The 26,449-nt window shown below is 38.7% G+C and overlaps 1 protein-coding gene across 4 annotated transcripts in view; it reads right to left on the bottom strand.

Annotated features, from left to right (window-relative positions):
* MINDY2 (MINDY lysine 48 deubiquitinase 2) overlaps nucleotides 1–26,444 on the bottom strand; it is a 76,473-nt gene extending 50,029 nt beyond the window's left edge. For 3 of the 4 annotated variants that reach the window (XM_086321228.1, XM_086321229.1, XM_086321230.1), the window contains exons 1-2: nucleotides 25,508–26,444; nucleotides 7,755–7,812 (exon numbers count right to left, since the gene is read on the bottom strand). In XM_086321228.1, coding sequence (XP_086177354.1) covers nucleotides 7,755–7,812; nucleotides 25,508–26,350 — 901 coding nt within the window. In that variant the 5' untranslated portion in view covers nucleotides 26,351–26,444. Of the gene's footprint in view, nucleotides 1–7,754; nucleotides 7,813–12,336; nucleotides 12,389–25,507 lie in introns of all 4 variants that reach the window. The other variant, XM_086321231.1, reaches the window with a different exon arrangement.
* Nucleotides 26,445–26,449: the final 5 nt, after the last annotated feature.

Below are 26,449 nucleotides of genomic sequence, written 5' to 3'. Positions count from 1 at the left end.
ACCTACCCCAGATCTAAACATTTCTTCATCAATTTTTCTTTTCCCTATAATTTAAAAAAATCTCTATGTCCTGCTTCTTTAGGACTTTTTAAAACATAGCAGTTGGATAAATTTAAAATACCAAGATGTACTAATTATTTTCTTTCCAAGAAAAATACCATGTTAACATTTTCTCAGTGGAGTACATTTGTGCAGTTACACTGACTGTATTGTTGACAACTCCAAACAATGTGTCCATAGTACGTGATCAGTAAATATTTGCTGGGTAAGAAAAAAGAAAAAGGAAGATAGAGACAAGTACTACAAATTTAAAATACACACCTGAGTGGTAGAAAGGGAGAAGAGATACACTTTTGAGAATACTAGCCTTTCAGCATTTAAAAAATAATACTAGAAGGTGCCCAGGTAGAGAGCACATATTATTTAACCTTTCCGAGCTTTGGTTACCTCATCTATAAAATCCAGAGGTACTATAATTTATGATGCTTTTATTGCTACTTCAGTCTTATCTTTTCCTACATCCATTCATATGCCTTCTGCTTCTGCTCACGGGTCTCTGCCATTACAACTGCATTCTTTAGCTACGGGAACCAACAGCAAAAGAGCTTATTTTGTCCCAGAAGACAGAATAGAAAAAGGCAAGTAGACTGATGGTAATAACAGCAGGAACAGGTTAGGTAAACAATATCAGTCTATCGTAGCACAGAGAGCAGAGCCAGGATGAAATAAGAAGCTGTGGAGACGTATCACAGTTTAGGTTAGCACTGTCCAATAGAAATATAATGTAAGCCATATGCAACCTCAAATTTTTAGTAGCCATATTTTTAAAAAGTAAAAAGAAATAGGTAAAAAATTTTTTAAAATATTTATTTGGCTGTGCCGGGTTTTAGTTGTAGCACTTGAGATCTTTGATCTTTGTTGTGGCATACAGGATCTTTAGTTGTGACATGTGGGATCTAATTCCCTGACCAGGAATCGAACCATGGCCCCCTACATTGGGAGTGCAGAGTCTTAGTCAGTGAGCCACCAGGATAAATTAAGTAATTTTAATAATATATTTAGTGCAGTATATTAAAAATATTATCATTTAAACACATAATCATTATAAAAATTACTGATATGTTATATTCTTTTTTGAGCTAAATCTTTGAAATCCAGTATATATTTTACACTTACAGAAAATCTCAGTTCACTCTGGCAATATTTCAAGTGCTCAAAAGCCACCTGTGGCCAGTGGCTACTATGCCAGGTGGTGTAGGTTTAGGTGATTCTAGTCATGATATGAGAACAAAGAAAGTAGGACGGATAGTGGTTGGATATGGAAGAAATGGATAGGAAACTGGGCTCAAAAATACATGTTTTCTATATATATTAGGCATTCAAAAATCTATTGATATTTGACCACATCTGATTTGCTATTACTATTTCCTAATCGGTCTCAACCAGACAATCCTAAAAACTACACTTAACATGTTGTTTACTCCTCTTGAACTAAAATACATGAAGCAGCCTACCATAGTAAACTTCTCTGCCTGGCTTCCAAAACTCCTCAGTTTAGCTGTAGCCTACTAATCCAATCTCCAATCCAACTTTCTGTAACATGCAGAGTTACCAACCACAGTCAAATTGTACTCAAATCACCCTTCTTCCAAATATGTCTTACAGGGGTTTCCCTGGTGGCTCAGTGGTAAAGAATTTGCCTGCCAATGTGGGAGACAGGGGTTCGAGCCTTGATTTGGGAAGTTGCCATGCCTCAAAACTACTAAGCCTGTGCTACTGAGCCCATGTGCCACAACTACTGAAGCCTGCATGCCCCAGAGCTTATGCCCCACAAGAGAAGCCACTGCAATGAGAAGCCCACTCACCACAGCTAGAGAATAGCTTCCACTCACCACAACTAGAGAAAACCCTGCACAGCAACAAAGACACACACAGCCCCACCCCAAAAAATAAATAAAATTAAGGGAAAAAAATGCCTTACATTTTTTTACCTTGAGCTTGAGCTTAAAATAGTTTATACCTAGCCCTAAAACGATCTTCCTCCTTTTTCACAAGGGATCTAAGTATACCACCTTCTTTACAAGGATTCTAAGTATACCACAAAACCAAGATAAGTCACATGTTCTCTACTAAACCTTTTCCTACTTTTCACCTACTTCTCATACCCATCCATAGACAAACTTCTCAGAAGTTATCTGCATTTGAGTCTTCACTTACTTATCTCTTAGATGCTCCTCAACTCACTATTTCATTTCCATCCCGTCACTCTATTGACATTGTTTCTGTGAAGGTTACAATAACTTCCATGTTGCCAAATTATGTAGAGAATATTCTCCAGTATTCAATACTCTCTTATTCTCCCTCCTAGCACTCTTCTCTTCTTGGCTTCACTGAATCACCCTCTTCTGGCTTTTCTCCTTTCTTAGTGGCTACTTCTTCCCTTACCATTCTGTCCTCTAACCTATATATTTCAGTAGGGGTGATGCTGCCCCCACAAGAGGGCAAAAACTGATTCTGGGAGGGTAGGGGCAAAAATATCTTAGATATTATAAGCGCTTGTGGCCTTCAAAGGGCCATAGAGCACGAAGAGACACACAGTATGTCTGTGGTATTAAAATTTCCTGGAGTGATTAGGACAAAGATGTCTTCAAAGGCTTATGGGGACAATACTGAAAAAAAAGGTTGAGAAACACTGTTCTACCCAATTTGGGCATGCTGGGAAACTTCAGGAGACAATCCTGCACCCACTTCTCTCTTTATTCTTTCTCTCTTAATGATCTCATGTTTCCACAGATTTAAATATAATCTTTAGACTTGTGTGTGCTCATTCACTCAGTTATGTCCAACACTTTGCGACCCCATGGACTGTAGCCTACTAGGCTCTGTCATGAAATCTTCCAGGCAATAATACTGGAGTGGGTTGCCATTTCCTCCTCCAGGGGATCTTCCCATCCATGACTTCTAAATTCCTATTTTGAATTTCAACGTCTTCTGGAACTCATGGTCTCTCAACAAAGCTACTAAATGTTTTTTCTTAATGTTTCCTTCGCCTTCTGCCTAAATGAAATTTGGCTCTGCCTTGATGACACTGCAGTCCTTTTAAGTGATATCTCCTTTCTCGCTTATACTTCTTTACCAGTGAGTCTGCTGGTAGCAGATATCTACTTGTTCCTTATGATCATTCTTTCCCCCCATCCTCCCTAAAACTGTTTTAAAACCTATGCCATGATATACTACTACCCATTATTCACCCACCTGGTTATAGTTCTCTACAAACTTTTAGGTCAATCTCTCTCATTCCTAGCTCACTATCTCTCTCTGATACAAATTCTGCTGTAATTTTTGATAATTTTAATGCTCATAGAGATGACCCACCTAATATTCTGGCCTTTCTGTTCCTTGACCTCTTTTCCAACAAAAATCATATATTCCACCTTATGTCAGAAACTCATTCCCTATGATCATACAATTTTGTTACTACCAGGTTCCAAAAATTCTTTGATTGTATTAGGGCCTACAATACACTAAATCCTGTCACATTTTTCTTCAATGTATTTATATCCGCATCTCCTCTTCATGTAACTTAAATATTATGGCTCATTATTATATCACAGGTATATCTACACATAACTTCAATTCCCTAGACTCTCTTCAACATACTCACTTGGCAAAAACCCAGCTCTGGTTAAACCCTGCTCCTCCACTATTCAGGCCTATACTCATGCAGCAGAATGTGACTACAGAAATCATACCACCAATGCTGGCTGGTCTCACTAACCCCAGGGTAAAACTCAGGAATCATATTGCATCTCCTCATTCACTCTCCCACTTATCTAAGCAACTATTTTATACCTTCCTTCTCATCTTCAATAACTCCTCCTTCATTCTCACTCTCAGCTGATGACCTGATTTCCCATTTATTGAGAAAATAAAAGTACTTAAAAGACCTTCTACAAGCTACCATACCCACATCTACCCATCTACCTGTATCTTTAAAAAAAATTTTGTATTTATTTATTTTTGGCTGCGCTGAGTCTTTGCTGCTGCCTGTGGGCTTTCTTTAGTTGCAGTAAGCGAGGGCTACTCTCCAGTTGCAGTGTGTGGGCTTCGCATTGTGATGGCTTTTCTTGTTGTAGAGCTCAGGCCCTAGAGCATTCAGGCTTCAGTAGCTGTGGTGTAGGAAGGTCAATAGTTGTGGCACACATGCTCTGTGGCATGTGGGATCCTCCCAGGCCATGGAACAAACCCATGTCCCCTGCATTGGCAGGCATATTCTTAACCACTAGACCACTAAGGAATTCCAACCTGCACCTATTTTTAACAGTCTATCTTCTCTTCTATTGCTAAGGATGAACTACCTGTATACCTAAGACTAATTCTTCATTTATCTAAAGTGTATTTTTCAATTCCTTTCCTCCAACTTTCTCGTTAAAACCAGCTTTATTGAAACATAACTCACATACCATAAAATTAACCCATTTAATGTGTACAGTTCAATGTTTTTGAACTATATTAACAGGATTGTGAAATTATCATCATGATCTAATTTTGGAACATTTTGGCTCCCCCAAAAGAAGTTCTATACCCTTTAGCAGTCAATCTCTATTTCCCCCCTATATTCCCCAGTCCTAAGCAACCATGAAGCCTACTTTCTGTCTCTAAATTTGTCTATTCTGAACATTTCATATAAATGGAATCACATAATAAGTGGTCTTTCATGACTTGGCTTCTTTGACTTAGCACAACATCTTTAAGGTTTATATTACAGAATACATCAGTACATTTCCTTTTATGGCTGAATAATGTTTCATTATATAGATATACCATAGTTGGTTTATTCATCAGTTGATGGCTATCTGGATTGTTTCCAATTTTTTGGCATATATGAGTAATGCTGCTATGAATGTTCCTATACAAGTTTTTGTATGGACATATGTCTTTATTCCTCTTGGGGGAAGCTATAGGGTTATATGGTAATTCTATATTAGCTATTTAAGGAACTAACAAACTGTTTTCCACAGTGGCTGCATTATGTTCCATTCCTATTGGTTATGTCTTAGGACTTCTGATTTTCTCTTGTGCCTACTCCAGTCAGGTTTTCATCCTGTGGACTTACTGAAGTTACCAAGTACCTCTGTATGGCTTCAATCAGTGGTTAATTTTTAGTCTTAATCCTGCAAGGCCTATTAGCAACATTTGACTCAGATAGTCTCTCATTCTTTACTGAAACTCTTCATTTAGATTCTAGGAAATCAGTCTCCAGTTTTTCTTCTACATAGCTGAGTTTCTATCTATTCTTCCTCTTCTCCAGCTTCTAATCACTGGCATGTCCCACATTCAGTCCACTGATGTCTTCTCTGTCTACGGTTATATTATTTGTGACTCAGTGTAATGATCCTTTATATGATAGTTACTGTTCCCAAATGGGTATTTACAGGCTAGATATGCACTGTCCAACACAACAGCCAGTAGTGACATGTGGCTACATTAATTTAAATTAAAATTAAATATTCAATTTTCCTACAATTTAAAATGTAGCTGAATATTCGCTACATCAAGAGCCATATGTGGTTAGTGGCTAAGAAAATGGACAGCACAGATAAAGAACATTTCCATCAACACACAAAGGTTCACTGTACAGTGCTGATCTAGACCTGTCTTCTAGGCTCTAGATTTATATATCCCACTGCCTCCCTGATATCTCCACTGGAAAGTCAATCAGATCAGATCAGATCAGTCGCTCAGTCATGTCCAACTCTTTGCGACCCCATGAATTGCAGCATGCCAGGCCTCCCTGTCCATCACCAACTCCCAGAGTTCACTGAGACTCACGTCCATCGAGTCAGTGATGCCATCCAGCCATCTCATCCTCTGTCGTCCCCTTCTCCTCCTGCCCCCAATCCCTCCCAGCATCAGAGTCTTTTCCAATGAGTCAACTCTTCGCATGAGGTGGCCAAAGTACTGGAGTTTCAGCTTTAGCATCATTCCTCCCAAAGAAATCCCAGGGCTGATCTCCTTCAGAATGGACTGGTTGGATCTCCTTGCAGTCCAAGGGACTCTCAAGAGTCTTCTCCAACACCACAGTTCAAAAGCATCAGTTCTTCGGCGCTCAGCCTTCTTCACAGTCCAACTCTCACATCCATACATGACCACTGGAAAAACCATAGCCTTGACTAGACGAACCTTTGTTGGCAAAGTAATGTCTCTGCTTTTGAATATGCTATCTAGGTTGGTCATAACTTTCCTTCCAAGGAGTAATAAACATCCCCAAACCAAAATCCTGATATTCTTCCGTAAACATATTCCTTCCATTTGTTCCCGTTTCAGTTGATGTTAATGCCATCCTTCCAGTTGTTCAAGCCAAAAATCACTGGGTAACTCCTGACTTCACTCTAACTCCACATTCAACTAATCAGCAAATTCTGTCTGCTCTATACTCAGAATCTGACCATATTTTATAATCTCACTTCTGTTACTCTGTTTGAAGCCAGAGAATTCTTGTTAAAGAATCTTAAAGTCAGATTATGTCAGTCCTCGGTTCAAAATCCTTTAATGGCTTCTCAGATCACCCACAGCAAAAGTCAAAGTTGCTATAAAGGCCTAGGATACTCCATATGATATGATTCCATTGTCTCTAACCTCATCTCCTGACACTTTCCCTTTGCAGTCCTGGGCAGTCCTTCTGGCTGTTCCTCAAAAACACTAAGCATATTTCAGCCTTTTTCTATGAAATATAATTTAGAAATCACAAAGTTTAAGAATCACCAAGCTAGAGTAAAAAGAGGTATAAACAGAAACTTTATTTTCAGATATCTAGATAGTGAAGTAATCTACACTTAATGATGAGGTTCCCTAGCCAGTGAATAAGATTAAATTATATTAATTATATAAGTAAAAAGGTCTTCCAAAAGCTGTAATCTCAATTATTTCACTAAACTTACATCTCACAAAAAAATCAGTTAGCTAGTTGTCTGGAAGAGCACAGACAAACTAATCAGCTAATAAGATCTTTTTAATAGAAATTTAATTACTAAAAATAAGAATATGGATTAAGATTTCTCATTTGGTAACAGTGCAAATATATAACTTCTTATTTGTTAAGTTGTAAAAGACCTCAGTGTAATAAATAACTACCTGCTCTGTAAACAAGTTCTACTGAATGCAGCTGATCTGCAAACTGTGTATTACGCTCTGTTTTAAAAGAAGAAGCTTGCATAAGAATGCAACTCAATATGCTGCTTCTTTCATCAAGAAAAACTCGCTATAAAAATATTTCAGATGGACTAAACAGTGTGCTTCCTAAAGTAAATGTTTTATACGCTAGTACAACCCTCTATTTCACTGCAGACTGGTCTAACATTTTATTGACTGGCATAGGTTCGTGAACCATATTTTGGGTAGCACTGCTCTAAATCACTTCCTGGATTTTAATTCAAGTCTATTCAATATTTTTAAACACTCTCTACATGCAGTGTTAAGAGTTTCTGTGCCATTTCCCATTCTGTAATTTATTGGAATTAATATATACCTTGTTGTTTTCTAGATGTCACTAGTCTCTTTATTTACATTAAAAAATTTTAACGCTGGTTAGAAAGAAGTCTGTAACATCCAAGAACAGAAACACACTAATAAAATTATTTAGTTACGAGATTAAAAATAGCTTCAAAAAGGTGAAATTTGGTAATAATATTAGCTTTGAAAACTTTGTTTTATCTTGAAAGAGATATAAAAATCATTCACTTTTCAACACTAACCTAAATATTCCATCAGCTGTTCAGCAGTTATGATTTCCATCATCGGTGGAAGTTTCACCTGAAAAACAAAGTATTTTTTCTATAAAATCAAATGTTTTAGGTAATTAAAGTGTTTCTTCAGTCAGAAACACAAGTATGTATCTATATTATATGTATCTACTATATGTATACCATACTCACTTTAACTAATCTTTAATACAACAATAGCTTTGTTGTATTAAAGATTAGTTTAACACAATCCTATCACCATAAAATTCAAGATCTCACAGAGTCACTGAGAAATCTGTTTTCAAAAACAAGCACTATGCCTTTCATCACCCATCCTGATTGTCATTAGGCACATGCAACAGTGTCCTGCGTGACAGAAAATGTGGTTAAAGGGCAGGAAGTGGCACCAAACATGTTTTCACAGATCACCCATGAAGCAATTTTTCTGAAGACAGGCTGGAACACAGCTCAATATCCCATCACTTCAGTCTACCTTGACCATTTTTTATTGTTGTCGTTGAATAGCTAAAATGAATACAGTATAAAGGATTGGTCATAAACTGAAGTATTCATACTACATGAGCCCATCTGTAAAATTTTAAAAAACAGGCAAAACAAACTACACTATTTAGAGCTGCACATGTACTAAAAAAAGAAAATGGATACTATAAAAATCAGGACTGTAGTTAACCCTAGGAATAAGGGAAGGGGTTATAGTTAGAATGAGACATACAAGAGGCTTCTGGGGTGCTGGCAATGCTTTATATTTTGACTTGCATGGTAGTTCCACTGTTTGGTTTATAATTAGTCTGTTAAACTGGACATCTCTGTTTTATGTATTTTCTGTGCTACATGTCACGATAAAAAGTTTAAAAGTAGATATATATGTTATAGTCACATTTAAGTTTCAAAAGTTAATTCAGCTGCAACAAAGTCTAAATTTTTCAAATGAATTATCAGCTGAGTTATACAGATATTACAGCCAATGATTGTAAATATTTTAGCTGATTTACTAAAAAGGATACTCCTTGGTATATTTATAGAAGAAAAATAAATACTATAGGATGCAAACTCAAAGTAATTAACATATCAATGATAGAATAGCAGCATAATTCAAAAATCTTCAAGAATTAATATTTTAGCAATTATTTTCTGTTCAACCAAGGAAATCATTTAAATCAGCAATTCCTCCAACAAGTGTTGAGGAAAGTGCTCTGAGTATTTATGTTATCAAATGTAGTAACAGTATGTGACACCTCTACCTCTTTGTTTGCGTTTAAGTCTTTAAAAAAATCCTTGTAAAACAGGATGTTTTTAGACCCTCTGAAAGCATACCTGACAGTTGAAACGGATGAGTTAGTCACCCGGGGGCTTTATCACTCAGTGAAAACCAACAGATGTCATGGAGGTTTTGATCATTCTAAATAATTTTTATTTTCTAGGACATTTAGAAAAATTGTAATAAACTTTTTTTTTTTTTGGCTGCACCATGTGGCATGTGGGATCTTAGTTCTCTGACCAGGGATTGAACCAATGCCCCCTATAGAGGAAGTACAGAGTCTTAACCACTGGACTGCCAAGGAAGTCCCAGAAACTGTAATAGACTTTTTTTGGAGCAGTTTTAGGTTTACAGAAAAGCTGAGCAGAAAGTACTGAGAGTTCCCATAAATATTATTTTTTAAGTTGAAATTCATTGGCAAGTTAAAGTCCCCTGCTTTTCTAAATAAAGTTTTATTGGGTGTCACTCTCATTTGTTTATGTACTGTCTCTGGCTGCTTTGCACTATAATAGCAAAGTTGAATCTTTGCAGCAGAGACCAGGTACAGCCCATAAAGCCTAAAAATATTTACTATTTGGTCCTTTACAGGAGGCCTTCCCAGGTGGCACTAGTGGTAGAGAACTGGCCTGCCAATACAGCAGATGTAAGAGACGTGGTTCCGATCCCTGAGTCAGGAAAATCCCCTGGAGGAGGGCATGGCAGCCCACTCCAGTATTCTTGCTGGAGAATCCCATGGACAGAGGAGCCTGGCAAGCTACAGTCCATAGGGTCGCACAGAAGTTGGACACAACTGAAGCAACTCAGCACGCACGTACCTTTACAGGAAAAGTATACAGAATACTGCTTTAGATGATTTTAACTGCTTTTAGGTAATATTTCATCAAGGTGTTTCAGTACCACTTTGAAGGTCTGATATTTAAACTAGTAGTTTACATACACTGTGAATATTTACATTCTGAATAATTGTCAGACCAATCTGAAAGTCCCATTTACACCTAACAATGCTTTTTGAAAAAAATAAGACCTATACATTCTTTTATTCCAGACAAATCCAGTACAGAAACAGATTCACTAGAGGGCTTCCCTGGTGGTCCAGTGGTGAAGAGTCTACCTGCCAATGCAAGGGACATGGCGGGTTCAATCCCTGGTCTGGAAAGATCCCATATGCTGTGGAGCACACAGGCCTGTGAGCCACAACTATTGAGCCTGTGCTCCAGAGCCTGCAAACCACAACTACTGAAGCCCACACACTACAGAGCCTGTGCTCTGCAGTAAGAGAAGCCACCATAATGAGAAGACTGTGTACCACAACTAGAGAATGCCCCTGCAGAGCAACAAAGACCCAGAATAGCCAAAAGTAAAATAAATATATATATTTTACTAGAAAATCCCATAAACAAACAGCTTATCCTCTTTTGGTCAATGTAGTGATCTTACTATAAAATTGTCAAAATAAAAAAGCAAAGTACTAACAAGTGTATGTATTTGGGAAATACATTCTATAATCCTAGATTTCTGCAAATAGATGATTTCAGGTTTTAGTCTTGCAATTTCCAAATAATAACAACCACCTACCACATCTTGCTTCAAGTATTTGAAACAGGAAATGACAATCTTTATATAGATTTTAGACGTGCGACAACAAATATGTAAATATTTTAACTGACTATTCCCAAGTATACTCAGTAGTATATTCAGTTCCTGAATCTTAGCCAGCTAAAAATCCTGGATGTTCACTAAAGCTAGAGATTAAAGAGTACAACAATGAAGAAATACTTGCTTCCCACCAATACTTAGGAACCATCAACAGATTTTAATTTTTTTTAACCACAAAAGGATCTTCCTGCAAGCTCCTTCTCTTTTTGCTTCCCTCTACCACCATCACCACAAAAGCAAATGCCAAAGATTTTGTTAATGATCCTAAGACTTTCTTTCCATTGTCTCTTTAGAGTTTATTAAAGGGAAAAAAAAACACACACAAAAACATGTTATGGGAAAGCTAGCCAAGAATACAGGGCGGGGAAAAAATCAATGAAACTAAGAGCTAGTTCTTTGAGAAGATATAACAAAACTGATAAACCTTTAGCCAGACTCATCAAGAAAAAAAGAGAGGTGGCCCAAATCAATAAAAATAAAAATGAAAAAGAAGGTACAATTATCACCACAGAAATACAAAGGATCATAAGAGAGTACCACCAACAATTATGCTTCTGAGGTGGCACTAGCGGTAAAGAACCTGCCTGCCCATGCAGGAGACACAAGAGACACAAGTTCAATCCCTGGGTCAGGAAGATCCCCTGGAGGAGGAAATGGCAACCCACTACAGTATTCTTGCCTGGAAAATTCCATGGACAGAGGAGACTGGTGGGCTGTAGTCCATAGGGTCACAAACAGTCAGCCACGACTGAAGTGACTAAGCACACACCAACAATTATACTCCAATAAAACAGACAACCTTAGAAGAAATGCACAAATTTCTGGAAATGTATAATGTCTCAAGACTGAACCAGGAAAAAAAATAAAATATGAACAGATTAATTACCTGTAATGAAACTGAATCAGTAATTTAAAAAACTCCCAACAAATAAAAGTCCAAGATCAGGCTCCCTAGTAGCTCAGTGGTCAAGAATCTGCCTGCAAATGCAGGAGACACAGGTTCTGTCCTTGATCCAGGAAGATCCCACATGTCACAGAGCAGTTATGCCCGTGTGCCTCAATTATTGAGCCTAAGCTGTAGAGCCTGGGAGCCACAACTACTGAGCCTACATGACATAACTATTGTGAGCCCAAGCGCTCACAGTTGTGAGCCTGTGCTTCACAAGAAAAGCCACTCCAATGAGAAGCCAGCACACTGCAACTAGAAAGTAGCCCTCGCTCTCCAAAACTGAAGAAAAGCCCACACAGCAGCGAAGACCCAACAAAACAAAACAAAAAAAACCTATTGATTAGGTAGGACATTGGTCAACCATGCATCGGTAGCAAACAATTGTGTGTGTGTTGTCTGTTGTTTTACAGCTTTGTTTCCAAGCTATTGATGTTTAGTACAATAATAATTATTAAAAAAAATAGGATGAATTCTAACAAACATTTATAAAAGAGTTAATACCTATTCTTTTCAAACTATTTCAAATATCGCACACAAAAAAATGCTTCTGAACTCATTCTACGAGGCAAGTTATCACTTTGATACCAAAACCAAAGATATCACACAAAAATGAAAATTATAGGTCAATATCACTGATGAACATAGATGCAAAAATCCTTAGCAAAATATCAGCAAACCGAATTCAACAATACATAAAAAGGATTACACACCATGATCAAGTGGAATTTATCCCAGGGATGCAAGGATGGCTCAGTTCAATATCTGCAAATCAATCAATGTGATACATCACATTAACAAACTGATGAATAAAAATTGTATGTTCATCTCAACAGATGCACAAAAAACTTTTGACAAAATTCAGTATTAATTTATGATAAAAGTTCTCAACAAATTGGGTATAGAGAAAACACACCTCAACATAATAAAGACCACTTATGACAAGTCCACAGCTAACATCATCTCAGTGGTGAAAAGCACTTCACCATTTCATCTCAGATCAGGAAGAAGACAAGGATGCTCCCTCACACATTTTTTTTTGGCTGCACCATGTGGCTCTGGGACCTTAGTTTCCCAGCCAGGGATTGAACCTGTGTCCCCTACAGTGGAAGTACAAAGTTCTAACCTCTGGACCTCCAGGGAATTTCCGTCACTTTTATTCAACATAGTATTGGAGGTCCTAATCATAGCAACCATGCCAGAAAAAGAAATAAAAGGAATCCAAATTGGAAAAGAGGAAGTAAAACTATCAATGTTTGCAGATGACATGCTATACACAGAAAATCCTAAAAACACCAAGAAACCACCAGAACTCATCAATGAGTTTGATAAAATTGCAGGATACAAAATTAATATACAGACTTCCAAAAACAGTAACACTTTCAATGAAGTTTTATATAAAACATCATCTGAAATATATTTTAAATGAAGAATTGACAGAACTTTATGACCAATGAAAAGTGGAGGATAATGGGAAAAGAAAAATTAACTCTAAAGTTGACTCTAAGGTTTAGGAAACTCCAAAAATTAAGATCCCTACACCTATTGAAAACAAAAAATTTGGTAAGTTTGTATAAGAAATGATATCTGCTTCATAACTGTGAAATTTAGTTTGACATTCAAACAGAAAGTTGAGATGGAACTCAGGAGACAAAGATTTTTAATTTGTCCATGAATTATTTGATTCCTATGCTGCAGTCTATTTTTCATTACTTATGGTAAAATGGATCACTAAATAATACATAAATAATACAATTTCTTGGAAATTCCCTGGTTATCCAGTGGTGAGGGCGCCACACTTCAAGGACAGGGAGGCACAGGTCAGATCCCTGGTTGGGAGACTAAGATCCTGCAAGCCATGCAGCGTGGCTAAAAAAAACAAAATTTTTTTTTTCAGTTCAAGTTTCACTGATTTTGAATATGCAGTAAATCATATAGTATTGATGAGTTTTTAAGTTCAAATTGTAAAATAATTATACTGTAAGTACTGTTAACTGGAATCAAAGAGAAGAATGTAGGTTTTTTTCAAAATAAGAGCTAAAAAACTTAAGGATCCTTTCAACATGCTTTTAATTCTGGCTCCAGCAAATAAACATGTATTACAAGCTACTGTAAATCATGTTTTACATTCTAATTTCTTATAGGTAATATTCATTTATTATTAAAAATAATTACTGTACTTAAAAATACTAAATATTTAACTTTCTACTTGCCATCAGTATTTCAAATCAGGAACTTTTAATAAGAGACAAGCTTCAACTTCTAGCAATTTGCAACACTTTTACCACAGATGTTTATCATAACTCAAACCCCACAACATCAAGGCCTATTTAAAAATGCTTAACATCAGAAATTATAGATGCATCCATATGTATTAGATTTTCAAGAATGTCCTATTTAATATGCAATTCAAAGGATTATAAAACAGTGAAGAATGTTGTTCCAGAGAATTTTCCCAGTAAAAGATTCATGAGTAAAAGAAGACATCTTTAGTTCAAATTTCACTGGACTTATACTTAAGCAGCTCAGCAAGCTTACCAATGCTGAAAAACCTACTAAAGAAAAAGTAACAGTGAAATTTTTATATTAATTGTTTGCAAGATAGATGAGAATAGGATAAGGTAAGAGACCAGTTAGAAGGTACAGAAGATGGAAAGTAGCTTGAATTAGGAGAGTAGCAGGACAGAGAAAACTTACTAATTTTTGAAAATATTAAAGAATACAGTCAATAAACTTTCATGGTTAAGGCAAGCTCACTCACCACAGAACTCAAGAAAGGCTCTGAAATTGGAAGTGACAGAGAATTCACAGGACATGGGATAAAACATATGGGGCTGAAAACAGAACAAATCTGTGCAAAGAGTAGATCCCTAGGATTTGTTCTAAGGAATCATGATTCATGATGTCTGTTTCTGCTTCTCTGACTTTATCACTAGCTCTTCTTCCACCCTGGTTTGTTCCAGGCCTATTGTCCACCAGGTGTTATCTTTAACTTTCCAACCAAATAGCTGAACTAAGAGCTCAGGTTCTGGAGTGGGTATCAACTTACCTTGGGTGAGTTATTTGAACTTTATGTACCTCAATTTTCTATGTATGTAAAATAGGAACAATAACTACACAAGGATCTTATGATGTGGTTGAGAAAATTAAAACAGAAAATGCATACAATACATATAAAATACTTAGCAGAGTATCTGGACATAAAAATAATTGCGTACTTAGGGTTATTATGATACTACCTGTGTGCAAATGCTACCTGGGACTCAACATCAACAAGGACGGAAGGAAAATGGGGAAGTTTTCCACTGAAGGACTACTCATAGCAAAGGGACAAGAAAAAATGAGGACATCGCTAACAGGACAACCACCACAGGGAGTATTCATAATATCATCTGCCCATTTCCACTTTATTTCACAAATCCAGAGATATTACACCAACCCTAATTTTTAGGACTGACTGGAAATGAAAACTTCAGAAGTGCTGCTTGCATCTTTTGTGTAAACAAACTCCACCACTGTGTGAAGTTTTTATCTCTCCTTAAAGGATCTATATTTAAGAACAAATAGGGTGGGCAGAGGCTAAAATGGAATCTTTGGCTCACCATCTGTTTTTCCATTTTTATAAGTAATAACTTGGCCAAGAGGAGCTACCCCAAGTCCGAGGTCAGGGGCAGCAGCCAGGAGGAGCTACCCACGCCCAAGGTCAGGGGCAGCAGCCGGGAGGAGCTACCCAACATCCAAGGTAAGAGAAACCCAAGTAAGAGGCAGGCACTGAGAGAGGGCATCAGAGGGCAGACAGACTGAAACCACAATCACAGACAACTAGCCAATCTGATCACATGGACCATAGCCTTGTCTAACACAATGAAACTAAGCCATACTGTGTGGGGCCACTCAGGACAGACGGGTCATGGTGGAGAGGTCTGACAGAATGTGGTCCACTGAAGAAGGGAATGGTAAACCACTTCAGTATTCTTGCCTTGAGAACCCCATGAACAGTATATAAGGCAAAAAGATAGGACACTGAAAGATGAACTCCCCAGGTTGGTAGGTGCCCAATATGCCACTGGACATCAGTGGAGAAATAACTCCAGAAAGAAGGAAGGGATGGAGCCAAAGCAAAAACAACACCCAGCTGTGGATGGGACTGGTGATAGAAGCAAGGTTCAGTATTGCATAGGAACCTGGAATGTGAGGTCCATGAATCAAGGCAAACTGGAAGTGGTCAAATAGGAGATGACAAGAGTGAACATCAATATTCTAGGAATCAGCAAACTAAGATGGACTGGAATGGGTGAATTTAACTCAGATGACCATTATATTTACTACTGTGGGCAGGACAGAGAAGGCAACGGCACCCCACTCCAGTACTCTTGCCTGGAAAATCCCATGGACAGAGGAGCCTGGTAGGCTGCAGTCCACGGGGTCGCTAAGAGTCGGACATGACTGAGCGACTTCACTTTCACTTTTCACTTTCTTGCACTGGAGAAGGAAATGGCAACCCACTCCAGTATTCTTGCCTGGAGAATCCCAGGGACAGAGGAGCCTGGTGGGCTGCCGTCTATGGGGTCGCACAGAGTTGGACACGACTGAAGTGACTTAGCAGCAGCAGCACCAGTGGGCAGGAATCTCTTAGAAGAAATGGAGTAGCCATGATAGTCAACAAGAGAGTCCGAAATGCAGTACTTGGATGCAACCTCAAAAAACGACAGAATGATCTCTGTTTGTTTTCAAGGCAAACCATTCAATATAATAGTAATCCAAGTCCATGCCCCAACCAGTAACACTGAAGAAGCTGAAGTTGAACAGTTCTATGAAGACCTACAAGACCTTTTAGAACTAACACCCAAAAAAGATGTCCTTTCATTACAGGGGACTGGAATGCAAAAGTAGGAAGTCAAGAAACACCTGGAGTAACAGGCAAATTTGGCCATGGAGTAAGAATGAAGCAGGGCAAAGGCTAATAGAGTTCTGCCAAGAGAACACACTGATCATAGCAAACACCCTCTTCCAATAACACAAGAGAAGACTCTACATACGGACACCACCAGATAGTCAACACCAAAATCAGATTGACTATATTCTTTGCAGCCAAAGATAGAGAAGCTCTATACAGTCAGCTAAAACAAGACCAGGAGCCGACTGTGGCTCAGATCATGAACTCCTTATTGCCAAATTCAGACTGAAATTGAAGAAAATGGAGAAAACCACTAGACCATTCAGGTATGACCTAAATCAAATCCCTTATGACTATACAGTGGAAGTGAGAAATAGATTTAAGGGACTAGATCTGATAGACAGAGTGCCTGATGAACTATGGACGGAAGTTTGTGACATTGTACATGAGACAGGAATCAAGACCATCCCCAAGAAAAAGAAATGCAAAAAAGCAAAATGGCTGTCTGAGGAGGCCTTTCAAATAGCTGTGAAAAGAAGGGAAGCGAAAAGCAAAGGGGAAAAGGAAAGATATACCTATTTGAATGCGGAGTTCCAAAGAATAGCAAGGAGAGACAAGAAGGCCTTCCTCAGCGATCAATGCAAAGAAATAGAGGAAGACAATAGAATGGGAAAGACTAGAGATCTCTTCAAGAAAATTAGAGATACCAAGGGAACATTTCATGCAAAGATGGCTCAATAAAGGACAGAAATAGTATGGACTTAACAGAAGCAGAAGATATTGAGAAGAGGTGGCAAGAATACACAGAACTGTACAAAAACATCTTCACGACCCAGATAATCACGATGGTGCGATCACTCACCCAGAGCCAGACATTCTGGAATGTGAAGTCAAGTGGGCCTTAGGAAGCATGACTATGAGAAAAGCTAGTGGAGGTGATGGAATTCTAGATGAGCTATTTCAAATCCTGAAAGATGATGTTGTGAAAGTACTGCACTCAATAAGCCAGCAAATTTGGAAAACTCAGCAGTGGCCATAGGACTGGAAAAGGTCAGTTTTCATTCCAATCCCAAAGAATCCTCAAACTACCGCACAATTGCACTCATCTCACATGCTAGTAATGCTTAAAATTCTCCAAGCCAGGCTTCAGCCATATGTGAACCATGAACTTATAGATGTTCAAGCCAGTTTCAGAAAAGGCAGAGGAACCAGAGATCAAATTGCCAACATCTGCTGGATCATGGAAAAAGCAAGAGAGTTTCAGAAAAACATCTATTTCTGCTTTACTGACTATGCCAAAGTCTTTGACTCTGTGGATCACAATAAACTGTGGAAAATTCTGAAAGAGACTGGAATACCAGACTACCTGACCTGCCTCCTGAGAAATCTGTATGCAGGTCAGAAAGCAAGTACTGGACATGGAACAACAGACTGGTTCCAAATAGGAAAAGGAGTACGTCAAGGCTGTATATTGTCACCCTACTTATTTTACTTATATGCAGAGTACATTATGAGAAACTCTGGGCTGGATGAAGCACAAGCTGGCATCAAGATTGCCAGGAGAAATATCAATAACCTCAGATATGCAGATGACACCACTCTTATGGCAGAAAGTGAAGAACTAAAGAGCCTCTTGATGAAAGTGAAAGAGGAGAGGGGAAAAGTTGGCTTAAAGCTCAACATTCAGAAAACTAAGATTATGGCATCTGGTCCCATCACTTCATGGCAAATAGATGGGGAAAGAGTGGAAACAGTGGCTGACTTCATTTTTCTGGGCTCCAAAATCACTGCAGATGGTTATTGCAGCATGAAATTAAAAGATGCTTACCCCTTGGAAGAAAAGTTATGACCAACCTAGACAGCATATTAAAAAGCAGAGACATTACTTTGCCAACAAAGGTCCATCTAGTCAAGGCTATGGTTTTTCTTTTTTTTTTTTTTTTACCAACCTAAATATAAAAACATGGTAATTATAACAAGAATACTTTGACAGTTTTTACTGGGAGGGTATTTATATCTTTTTTTTTTTTTTTTTAGGTAGTCTTTATTTTTTTTATTTTTTTTTTATTTTTTAAAGGCTATGGTTTTTCCAGTAGTCATGTATGGATGTGAGAGTTGGACTATAAAGAAAGCTAAGTCCAAAGAATTGATGCTTTTGAACTGTGGTGTTGGAGAAGACTCTTGAGAGTCCCTTGGACTGCGAGGAACTCCAACCAGTCCTTCCTAAAGGAGATCAGTCCTGGGTGTTCATTTGAAGGACTGATGTTGAAGCTGAAACTCCAATAATTTGGCCACCTGATGCAAAGAGCTGACTCATTGGAAAAGACCCTGATGTTGGGAAAGATTGACAGCAGGAAGAGAAGGGGACGACAGAGGATGAGATGACTGGATGGCATCATGGACTCAATGGACATGGGTTTGGGTGGACTCTGGGAATTGGTGATGGACAGGGAGGCCTGGCATGCTGCAGTTCATGGGGTGGCAAAGAGTTGGACACGACTGAGCGACTCAACTGAACTGAACTGAACACTTGGAAATTCTCAAAAGAGCTTTGTACCTTCTTTAGGAAAAGTGGAATATGAGAATATTTGTGTGGCTACAATATTCCTATAAGTCAGGAAGTAATAAAGAGAAAATAAAACCTAGTCAAAAGCAAGAAAAGGGTCCAAGAAAAGAAAAGTCACCAGGAGAGAAGGAGAACTAGAGCAAAAGCTTTCTGGGAAGAAGCACAGCCTCTGCAGGTGATAATGAGACAGAGGATATGTCCATTTGAACTTCACTGAATTTTCTGCCAATGGCCTTCTGCTCATTTTGCTATTGCGTTGCTCATCTTTTTCTTTCTAATTTATTTATTTTTGAATATTTATTTATTTGGCAGATTGTGGGATCTAGTTCCCTGACCAGGGATGTAACCTGTACCCACTGCATTGAAAGCATGGAGTGTTAGTTACTGGGGCACCAAGGAAGTTCCTTTTCTAATTTATGGGTTCTTTGTAAACTGAGAAATTAGCCCTTAGACACATACAGTAGTCTCGCAGATAATTCCCTCAGTTTGTAGTGTGTGTTTTGAATTAGTTCCTGGTGAAGTTTTTTGGGCGAAGGGGTATATTTTTGTCTATTTTTTAACCTTAAGCTCTTTTCTTTTTTTACTGAATCAAATACATCAATTCTTCTTTTACAGTTTCTAGATTTAATGTCTAAACCTAGAAGCAACCCGCCTAATATAAACAAACGTAAGAATCCTGGTGTTCCTCCCTTGATGTGGAGTGGGAGATCACTTCAGCTCCTGCTAAGCAAAAAGAAAAGAATTTTACACCCAAAAGGGCTAGGCAGGAGAGAATATGTGCGCATCTTAAATACAAGATATTGAAGCACATCTTAAATCAGAATAGTGCATTTAGTCTTCACTAACATGTTACATACCAATTAGGTATTACAATACTATCTGTCCTCTACTACAAGTACAGTATAAGTTACATATACATATATGTCTATATGGACTTCCCTTGTGGCTCAGCTGGTAAAGAATCCACCTGTAATGCAGGAGACCTGGGTTTGATCCCTGGGTTGGGAAGATTCTCTGGAGACGGGAAAGGCTATCCACTCCAGTATTCTGGCATGGAGAATTCCATGGACAGTATAGTCCATGGGGTTGCAAAGAGTCAGACACGACTGAGTGATTTTCACTTCACTTATGTCTATATATATATATATACACACACATACATATATATTTGAGTATGTGGGCCTTAAACCTATATTCTTTCTATAAAAAAACAAAAGTGTGACAAAGGAGGGACTCCCTCTGTTATTAAACATGTCTCATGATATAAAAATATTAATGCAGAAGCTTTTAAAAATGTTTTATAATGCAAAAGTTAAATCATATGCAAAAGTAGAAAAAAATAACAGCATAATGACAAATACCCATCACTCAGATTCAACATTTATAGTATAGGCCAGTATCATAAGAAAGTAAATTTTACATTTCTTCTGACTTGTTGATTTTTATAAACATAACTGATTCATTGGGTCATAGTCCTCAAGTAAACCTATAAATGGCATTGTTTTTGATAGATAAAATGAAAGACTAAAGAAAAATTATTTAAAAACAACCAAAACCAGTCTCTTTTAAAGAAGCAAATGAAAATATTTGTTCTGAGACATAAATTTGAGTCAATTTACCTGGTGTCAGTTAAGAGAATTAGAAAATTTGAGCTCAAATTAATGAACAGATTTCCTTCTTTCCTGATTTACTGGATTATCAAAGCTCAACTATTTTACAGATTATTAATGATCATCTATTTTCCATCAGTCCTAAACCAACACGTCTAATTAAAACTCCAACATTTCCAAATCAGTACTTATCATGTTTGATAATTTTACCTGTCATCTCTCACTCAGAAACATGGTACTTCCTTCCTCTGAATCACTCAAATCCTCCTAATGTATTCAGTTTATTGATTTCTTTCTTTCTTTTTTTTAAAGTTTCCCAACCAGGGACAGAACCTGTGCCCTCTGCAGTGGAAGTGAAGAGCCCTAACCACTGGACTGCTAGAGAATTCCCTAGCAGAAAAATTAAAAAATTGATTTTTCTCATTGCTTCATTCTCCCCCCAAAAAGATGATCAACTCTTTTACTTTCAACCCTTAACTCCACTGACTCACAATGAATCAACCCTTGAAAAACCCAATACTTGATAATCCTAAACAGCCATTCTTCCCCCTCTTGTTTCCAGAGATAAGAGAACTAATGGGGGGAGGAGCAAAACTGACATACTAGAAGTTTTCAGAGTACGCCAATTTAGCCAGGGCCACTTACAACTTTCTACTTATGCCTCAATTCCTAGGCATAATTTCCAATGAGATGAGAACTTCTTTAAAATACAACATAATATTCTCACAAAATCACACTTTGAAGCTTTGCAACCTCTCCTCTTAATTACTGGCAAGTTCAATAGTTACTACTGATGAGATCAACTGTTACTTTGCCAAAACTGAGAATGAGGCCTCAATTTTCACTTTTCTCTCCATTTTAATTAACATAACCTTGCCTTTGTATCTTCTTTCCATTACTTCAGGGCAAAAAAAAAAAAAAAAAAAAGATTGTTGTTCTTTTCCTCTGAAGAGAATTTTACCACCTCTGAGGATTCCACAATATCCTAACTTTGTAATGCCCTATTCTCAAACCTGTCCTTTTTGGCAACAATCTTTCCTACTTCACCAGTTCCTTAACGCTGTTGCATTTGACAATAAGTCACTTAAAAAAAAAAAAAATTAAGAGTCTCTCTCCCAGACAACTGTTATGACATTGTCCCATTTCTAGTTCTCATCTACATCTCAAATTGGGCCTATACTGGTTTCTTTTATACTCTTTCATCTTTACTGCTTACATTCCCTTCTCCCCACCGCCTTTATTTATTTATTTGTCTGTGCTGGGTCTTCACTGAGGCATGCAGGACCTTTAGTTGCAGCATGCAGTATGTTTAGTTGCGACATTCAAACTCTTAGTTGCAGCATGTGGGATCTAATTCTCTGACCGGTGATGGAACTCGGGCTCCTCTGCACTGGGAGTGCAGAGTCTTAGACACTGGACAACCAGGGAAGTCCCTCCCCGAATAGCTGAGAACTACTGTTCACCATTTACTATGGAGAATTAATTTATTCTCATAGATACCATACTTAAATCTATGCAATAATTCTCCAACTCAATTTTTCCCATAATTTTGACCTCTTTTCTGAGGCCCATTCTATTCTTCTGAAGGTATAATAAACATTTATATTTTTATGACTGTTAGTAAGACAATTCCAATCTGACACAACCAAACGTTGCATCAACTTTCCCATCAAAAGCACATTCTCTATCTTTTGAATGATCCAAGCAATTCTCTATTACTCAAATTGGAAAAAGTATCACATCCTTAATTTCCTATATCCAGTTAGTAGTCAATTCATCATTTAGGCTGTGTGGCACTATCCTCTTAAAAGAAAAGGGGTAAAGAATTCCCCATCCAAAAGAGTTAATCTCATCAATTCCTGTTGCTACACTCACTACAGTCTGACTTCTAGTTTAATCTCAAATGAAAAGATCTCTTTCATTATGTCATTCCTTTATCCAATAATTTATAATAGCTTCCTATTATCAACTATATATAAAGTCTAAACAAGCCTAGTGATGGGTCCTCTGAAATCTGACAATTACCTTCATACACTGAAAGAAAGTTAAGTCACTCAGTCATGCCCGACTCTTTGTGACCAAGGACTCTAGCCCACCAGGCTCCTCTGTCCATGGAATTCTCCAGGCAAGAATACTGGAGTGGATTGCCATTTCCTTCTCCAGGGGATCTTCCCAACCCAGGGATGGAACCCAGATCTCCCGCATAGCAGGCAGACTCTTTACTGACTGAGCCACCAGGGAAAACTTTCATACTCTAATTACTATTTTTCTCTACAACTGCATTTCTCAAACTTTTTGGTCTCAAGACCCTCTTCAGTCCTAAAAAATCACTGAGGATCCTAAGAAGCTCTAGTTTAAATGGATTCTATCAACATTTACTATACTAAAAATAAAAATTGAGAAAAATTTTAAACACAAGAATGCAGAGCACACATTCCATTAACCGTCAGGGCAAGGATGTCATCACACATCATACAGCTTGGAAAATTCTATTAACACTGAAAGAATGATAGTGTAAAAGGCAAAAAACAACTAAGTACTATTCTGAACAGTACTGACCTCAGAAACCCTGGCTCACTTTTAGGACACTGCTCTATCCAACCTTGCTTCTCTTAATACATCTCCTTATCACTGATGATTACTAAGTAATTTTTGTGTGCATCAATAACCTTAAGGTAGAAAGAAAAAAAAGGTAAGAACCAAAGACTTATAAAATAATCTTAACGCTCTTTAACATGCTTTCTCATTCAGAGTCTGACCTAACATCAATTTTATTTCCTGCTACTGCCATTTCCTTCTCCTCCTCCGCCGCAGTCCAACCAAGGTTAGAATCCCCAAATAGAACAAACCTTTTTCTGCTTCAGCATCTTTGAACATACTACTCCCTCGGCCTGAAAGGAATTTCGTTTACTCACCCATCAGACCCAGTACATAGGTTACCTCTTCTATGAAGCTCTCCCTTGACACATTCCACTCTCACTTACACTTTTCTCTGTAATTCCATAGCATAATTCCACACTGCACTGGGGTTATGGTTTATATGTCTGTCTCTGAATCAATACTAAGCTACATGAGGGCACTCTTGCATCTTACTCATCTCTGTATTCTATTATCTCACACAAAGTGGGAACCCAAACGTTACGGTCATTCACTTGAAGCTGTCTTTCAAAGACCAATCCAATGCTCATCTATCCTCAAATATGTGAGACCACAGCACTTGCTCTTTCCTTTGAGCTTCTGCAGGACTATGCAGAAACTAGGAAGTGAGAAAAGCCTAAAGGAAACAGTTACTCCTTCAGACAGATTGGAGACTTTGGCTTATAGGATGAAATCTAACTTCTTAGTCTAGCATTCAAGGTCCTTCATCAAGTGGCTCTTCACCTTTTCAATCTTATTTTCTATTATCTTGCAATATGAACTTTCCACTCCTGTCATCCAAAACACATACACACATGTATTATTCATTCTGTTTTCATTCGTTTTTGTTTATATCCTTCCCTCTCTCAGGATTCCCATTTTTCTGTTATTTTAAATCCTACTTTTTCCTTAAAAGCTTCCTTCAAGATATAAAAATTTCATGAAGCTCTCTGGAACTACACCAGACTAAAGGAAAATTTCCCCTCTTGGGATGTCTAATGCATTTCAATCTGCTTCCTATAACCTAGTATTTACAGTATATTGTCTTGCATTGTTCTTTAGTAATTTCAAGGAGTCAATGCTGCAGTTCCAAATAGCTCAACAGCTCTTCAAGAGCAAGCAATCTCCACTAAAAACATTTGAGTGCCATTATGCACTTGATAGTGGTAAGATTTCTAATCTTATTTCTTTTGCATTATCCCTTGCTAGACAGGAAGATGAGGGAATTTCATAAACACTATTCCCTTTACTTGATTTTCTTTCTAACTGGTCACAATAATCCAGGTTATTTTTTTCTAGGGAACATTTTATCTATAGATACAGCTCTCAATTTGACAGTAAAATATGTGCTCTAAAATGCATCTTCTCAGCACTCTAAAACTGCAAGCTTAAATAAGACACTTCATGTACAGGTAACTCACTCCTGAGTCCTCAGTACAGTTACTTTTGAAGGGTCCTTTCCTCTTTTGCTCCTTTATCTTGAATATATCTTTTCTTATTTGTTATTATAATTTTAGCTCTCTTAACACATTCTGTGTGGTTATGGGTAATAATGCTAGACTATTTAACAAGAGTCAAAGAAATGAGGCAAATAAAAACCATCCATAAAATAAAAACAATCTTTGAAAACCAAGAAGTTATGGTAATTAGGTCTCAGACCATTACTTTTCCATAAATGGAATTTGTCTAAGGGGCCACATCTTCCCTATTACCACGTCCTTAAGTATCCACACCCAAATGGAGCATAAACATAACCATCAAAACTTGCTCCCTGATATAATGGATTGATGATAACTTCTGAAGATGATTTTGTCCAGTTCTTCACGCTTTTGCATATAGGATAGAGTCAGTAAGAAGGAATAACAGAAAAATATAGTTAAAAAATAATCAAAAGATTTAGGATGCTCTAAGACCTGGCTGTTTTCAAGTGCATCAGGCACAGCTGTTGAAAGCGACAAGAGAGATCTTAGGTTGCCGGCAGTTCTTTCTGACATACACATGAGAATATTCCTTAAACAAGACAATCTCAGAGTGAGTTTCGTGTAGGAAGAAACGGGGATTATTGATGAATGAGGAAAGAAAGGAAGAAGATATCAGCTGACAATGCAGCAACTCTCTCACCCCTCTTTTACCCCTCCCCAAAAGCTGTAGGAAATAGAAGCTGCGGAATGTACCTTCCAGGCCAGAAGCAAAACATTGAGGATGGCCAGTAAAGGGCAGGGGCCATTCTCATTCTGGGTGATGATAGGTGTGTTCTCTTCCTTCCACTGGATCCACTTGATATGATAGACAGACTGTCCCGGGAAGCGTTCCTTGGAGGCCGCCAGCACCTGGGCTTCCTCCTCCTCCACCTCCTCCTCTCCACACAGGGGCACAGCCCCGGGCAACACCGCCGCGCCCTCCTCCTCCTCGGGGACCCTGTTCTCAGCTCCTTCCTCACTATTAAACTCGGAGCTACTGGGGAAAGAATGTAGGTTAGAGAACGACTCCAGGGAGTCCAGGCTCGGCGATTCCCCAGGAGGGCTCGGGTCGCTGCAACTGCTGCTGAGGCCGCCGCCGCTGCTGGGCTCCGAAGAGCCCGCGGCCGCCGACTCTTCCTGGCAGGTGCCGGCGGGAACCGGCCGGGCGCCCCCATCTCCCGCTGGACCCAGCCCATGGTCAGCTCCGGCCTCGGCTGTCTCCGGGGAGGCGGTCACCTTGTGCTGTCCTCTTACAGGCTCCTTCTGGGCAGCAGGACTCTCCAAATCGCTCTCCTTCAAGTCCAAGCTCGGAAGCGAGCTGCAGGGTACCAGAACCTGAGGAGAGCCGGCGGGAGAAGCCGAGTCCGAGAGGCTCCTCCCGCCGGCCGCCGCCCCCTGCCCCTTCCCGCCGCTGCTCTCCGCCGCCCATACTCCAGGACCATCCCCAGCGGCGAGCCTGGTCTGTTGTTGCCCTTCCTGCGGAGAACCTGTCCCTGGCGCTGGCCCGGCGGCCACTCCGTGTTCTAGCGGTTGCAGGCTCTCAGGGCCGCTCTCCATACCCAGCCGCCCGCCCCTCGCTCTAAAGAGACCACGGCGGGATCTCCTCAGACAGCGCCTCAGACGCCATGACAGCGGCACTGGCAGCTACAGCGCCCT

This window comes from Bos grunniens, chromosome 10 (assembly GCF_055505025.1).
Source record: "Bos grunniens cultivar Pamir isolate PY7600 chromosome 10, Bosgru_T2T1.0, whole genome shotgun sequence".
Classification (NCBI taxonomy): domain Eukaryota; kingdom Metazoa; phylum Chordata; class Mammalia; order Artiodactyla; family Bovidae; genus Bos; species Bos grunniens.
The sequence above is the reverse complement of the archived record's forward strand: the minus strand, read 5'-3'. Positions and strand labels throughout refer to the sequence as shown.